Source organism: Condylura cristata, unplaced genomic scaffold (genome assembly GCF_000260355.1).
Source record: "Condylura cristata isolate star-nosed mole 26May11 unplaced genomic scaffold, ConCri1.0 scaffold00010, whole genome shotgun sequence".
Classification (NCBI taxonomy): domain Eukaryota; kingdom Metazoa; phylum Chordata; class Mammalia; order Eulipotyphla; family Talpidae; genus Condylura; species Condylura cristata.
This window is the reverse complement of record NW_004567111.1, coordinates 40,680,287-40,684,526: the sequence shown is the minus strand read 5'-3', so window position 1 is coordinate 40,684,526 and position 4,240 is coordinate 40,680,287. Positions and strand designations below refer to the sequence as shown.

The window sequence follows — 4,240 nt, the reverse complement described above, 5'->3', positions numbered from 1 at the left end:
ATTTCTCAATTTTTTTCAGAGGAATGACTTTTATGAGTATGCATGTTTTACAAATGCCACCTAGCAGCTTTCTAACCATCTTTCAGCAAGTCAAACACTAAATCTGAATAAAAACACCATTCAGTGAACTAGCACATAATTAAAACTTTGCTTTAAATATTTTTTAGAGGGGACACCACACTTCTACTCAATTAGGAGAAACATTTTTATAGTCCAGAGCTCTTTTATTTCTTTTTTCACACCTATCATGCCATGAATTCATAGGGAATGGGTTCCAGCAGCTCAGGCTCCTTTCCATTGGTTCTCACAAAGTGTGCTTCTCTAGGCGGAGCAGGCTGTTGGGCGAGGGGAGAAAAGGGGGAGTAATTATACTTCAAGTATATTACAACTTTAAAGCTTTACACTTTAATTCCACAGTGCTATCAAAACCAATGATATATGTCATTCTTTAACTTTATTAACTTTAATATAAAAGAAAATTATCCCTACCAAAACCTTAAAAATCAAGAATCCATTAGGAACTCACCTGGCGCTTCAGCTGAACCCATGTACCTTTCTCTTTGGCTTCCTTTTTTTTCTGATCATTTTCTTTTACACGTTTCAGGAAGCTATCTCGGCTCTTAGAGTGCTTAATGTGTTCAATACGAACATTAATTCTCTTTGCAAGAATCTTGCCCCTGGAAAGAACAGAAATTCTTATAAATACTTCATCAAAAGCATAATCCAGAACAGACTGATGGGATGAGGCAGGTAGGGACAGAACAAGTGAAGTTACCTTAAGGTCAAAAATCCTTATCAAAAAAAAAAAAATCTAACTATATGGGTAGAAAAATTTTATTGTGTTGATCATTAGGTAATATATAAAATTTTTCAAATCATTATTTTTTATATCTAGAACAGGGTGATATCAATTATATCTAAACTTTAAAAAGATAAATGAAATGACAGGATTTTAGTAGTTTCATTTATTTATAAACCATGAACCTTTTACCCATAAATGGATCAATAAAGGTGATGGTTAGTTTGAAATTATTTATTAGTCTTACTGGCAGAGGCCTTAAAGGCAAACATCTCCACCTTTAAACTCTTTTGCTTATTAGGTTAACAAATCTTGAAACTCTAATAAGCAAGGTAACTAAAACACTACTCTTAAAAATTTTGACTTACTAAATATTTTGTACTCTGAAACTATACGTATTAAATACTAAATCTCATAGAATTTTCCAGTAAGTCTACCCCATTCTGTTTCCTCTGACAGGCTACAAGACAAACACCCAGTTTGCTTGAGTTTTAAAAGGATACTTCCTTTGCCCCACTTGAATGACCAATAAAGACATAAGTCCAACTGGCAAAGTGAAAAGGGGGTACAAGGGAATACTAATTAGTCATGGAGAACTATGACATTACTTACTTTACTTGTTTGTTTACAACAATGCCAACTGCATGCTGGGTAACATTATAGACTCTTCCAGTCTTGCCATGGTAACATTTGTGGGGCATTCCTTTTTGAACAGTGCCCATCCCCTGTTTAAAAAAAGGGTAGGTAAATGTTATGCCAATAACTTCCCTTCCTTTTAAAGCTGACTAATATTAAAAATACTCCAGAATTATTTTTTCTTTTAAATGGCACCTCAAAGCTTTCAGAGCCGGTGAAATGTATTTTTCACATTGCTTTACATGCAATCAAAAAGACAATCATCATTAAGCTCTGGAGTGCCACAGCACAAATATTGGTCACCAAAAAGGCTTTCAAGTAGCACATCAAAGTTATCCTAACTCGTGTTATTCTGTAAGTTATTTCCCCAATTTTGTCATTTACCTTGATGTCTACAATATCACCTTTCTTGTAGATTCGCATGTATGTGGCCAAAGGAACAACTCCTAGTGGGGGGAAAAATAAATATTTAGTACCTAAATTAAAGTCTAAAGTAAAATGTGTAACATTACCAGATTTTAACACGCCACCATTGACAATGTATTTTTAAATCATCGTAGCTTGTAATTTAAGACCCCACTATATAATGGTTATGATTTTTATTTATAACAAGCCAGGCAGATGTTAATTAGTAACATTTATTAAGACCACATTATGACATAAAACATTTTTATGTATTAATAAAACACAATTCCATGTTTATTTTCAAGGGTAAATGTACTTACCATGTTTTCTAAAAGGCCTAGAGAACATATAGCGGGTCCCTCTTCTCTTTCCTTTTGTGTTGGTCATGTTGACGACTTACTGAAAATAGAAAGCATTAGTTAAAAACAGCAAAACTGGTATCTGCCACCATAACCAAATCTTATAAATTCAAATACTTGCATTCCAGCAGTAATGTCAGAACGAGGGAACAATATAATAAAAGGCTGGCACGCCAACTAGTATCTTGTAAATATATTTAAAAATCATTTTAGCAAGGTCTTAGTTAAAATTGCCAAAGCTCTGTAACAGTGAAACTCCTTAACACCAAAATTTCACTGTCAAAAATGTCCAATTCACTTATTTGTTTACACAGGAATGTATTTATGGTAGAAAGGGGGGGTCTTTATAAATATTTCTATGTTAAAATCTGTAATTTGGTTTTGCCCTTTACTACATAGAACACTATATTTAAACCTGATCCTCAATGTAAAAATGGGACTAGTACCTGTGCAATTAACTGCGGCAATGAACTGGTAATTATCATTATCTAAATATTTGCCCTAAGGCATTCAGAATTGGAGATTTCACTGTTTCCCCAAAAGGGCAAACCAATGGTTTTGATGAGTTCAGGTCATTCAAGAGACATCACCACAATTACTTCTAACACAGACCAAAATAAGCTTCAGTCAGTCTTGTAGAATCATTTCATCTCTTACTAAGAGTCCATCAGAAATACCTTTTTCACCTAACACCATTGTTTCACCTAATCAATGGAACGATTGTTACAACAAATGCACCTTTTACTTAAAAATAAAAGGGAAAATAAAAACCACCCCACTAAGTGTCAGGTAACCTGTTTTAATCTCCCAACTCTCTACAAGTGCATGCTCTGCAGGTCAAGTGACAGAATCAGTAGTGGAAATACTAAGCAATGTCGGACTCCAGAGCCCGCTCTCTCACTCGACCCATTTTCCAAGACATCAGTACAAAAATACAACTAAGAACAGTCACAATAATACACCGCAACTTGAAGTGAACGCAATCTCTCAAGATAATGCGGCTGACCCTGGGTTACTGGATCCACGAAAAGTAAAACCGCATGGACTAGGCTAACTGCTGTGTCCTACATTTACAACAGTATCAAAAACAGAACCCACTATAGGGTGCAATAAAATTAAGATTAATCCAGATTCATGGACCGGATTCTCCAACCATGACCCGCGCGGGCTTTCTCTCGGTCTCACACACTCGTACAAATCCACTGAAGGTAAAGCACGACGCCTGGTCGTCAAACACTGTTACCCCAAAGTCCCGGGCCGGCATTAATTTAAATTTTAGAGTAACAGTAAAAAGTGGCACTCAAGAGAGCTGGGAAGCCTCTAGGCCACGCGGCCTCAATTATTCCGAGAAGCCAGGATACCCGGGATGAAGCAGTAGAACTCTAGAAAAAGCAAGTCCCTTCCCAGATTGACCTGAGTCGCCTCACTCCAGCGACTCGGGCCAGTTTTTCTCGAGGCTACTCCCCTGGGGGAGCCCGCGGCCCCGCAGTCCAGCGCTCAGCCCCCGGCCCAGGCCCGGGGCGGGACACGCTGCTCCCTGCCCAGGGTGGACATAGCTTCACCATTCAAGTCAGCGGGCCCCACACAAGCCACACAGGCTCTCTAGGGCCCCAATGCACTGGCTCGGTGGCCACAGGACTAGAACCCTACGCTTATGGGACCAGGAGAACCGGGAGCCACGCGAAAGCCATACCTGGAAGATGGCGGTTCCGGCCGAAAGGAAGGAGGCGGGTCGTGGCGGGCGTCTTAGAAGGGCCTGAGGGCTGCCCTCATTACTGCCTGAAAGAAACGCCAGTCGAAAGCCATTCTTTTGAGGGGCTGAGGGGTTGTCCCTCAGAACAAGAAACAGTGAACATATTTTCCTTTTTTGAGGAAAAATAAAATCAATCGACTAACCTAAGCTATCTTTTGGATCTTGCCAGACAGCCAACAAAGGGGCCTTCAAAAACGTCAAACAGGACGCCGTCGTCCCGAGCGTGCAACGTCAGCTCCTGCGTCAGACTCTTTGCCGGAAGCGTGAGCCACTGCGCGGCTCCAGGCA

The 4,240-nt window shown here is 39.3% G+C and overlaps 1 protein-coding gene across 1 annotated transcript; it reads right to left on the bottom strand.

Moving 5' to 3' along the window:
- Nucleotides 1-203: 203 nt before the first annotated feature.
- RPL21 (ribosomal protein L21) lies at nt 204-3,974 on the bottom strand. Its single transcript, XM_004680162.2, has 6 exons — nt 3,893-3,974; nt 2,161-2,239; nt 1,820-1,881; nt 1,412-1,524; nt 527-677; nt 204-335 (listed from the first exon to the last, which is right to left on the bottom strand). The coding sequence occupies exons 2-6, from the start codon at nt 2,225-2,227 to the stop codon at nt 246-248; spliced, it is 483 nt and encodes a 160-aa protein (XP_004680219.1). The 5' UTR covers nt 2,228-2,239; nt 3,893-3,974; the 3' UTR covers nt 204-245.
- Nucleotides 3,975-4,240: the final 266 nt, after the last annotated feature.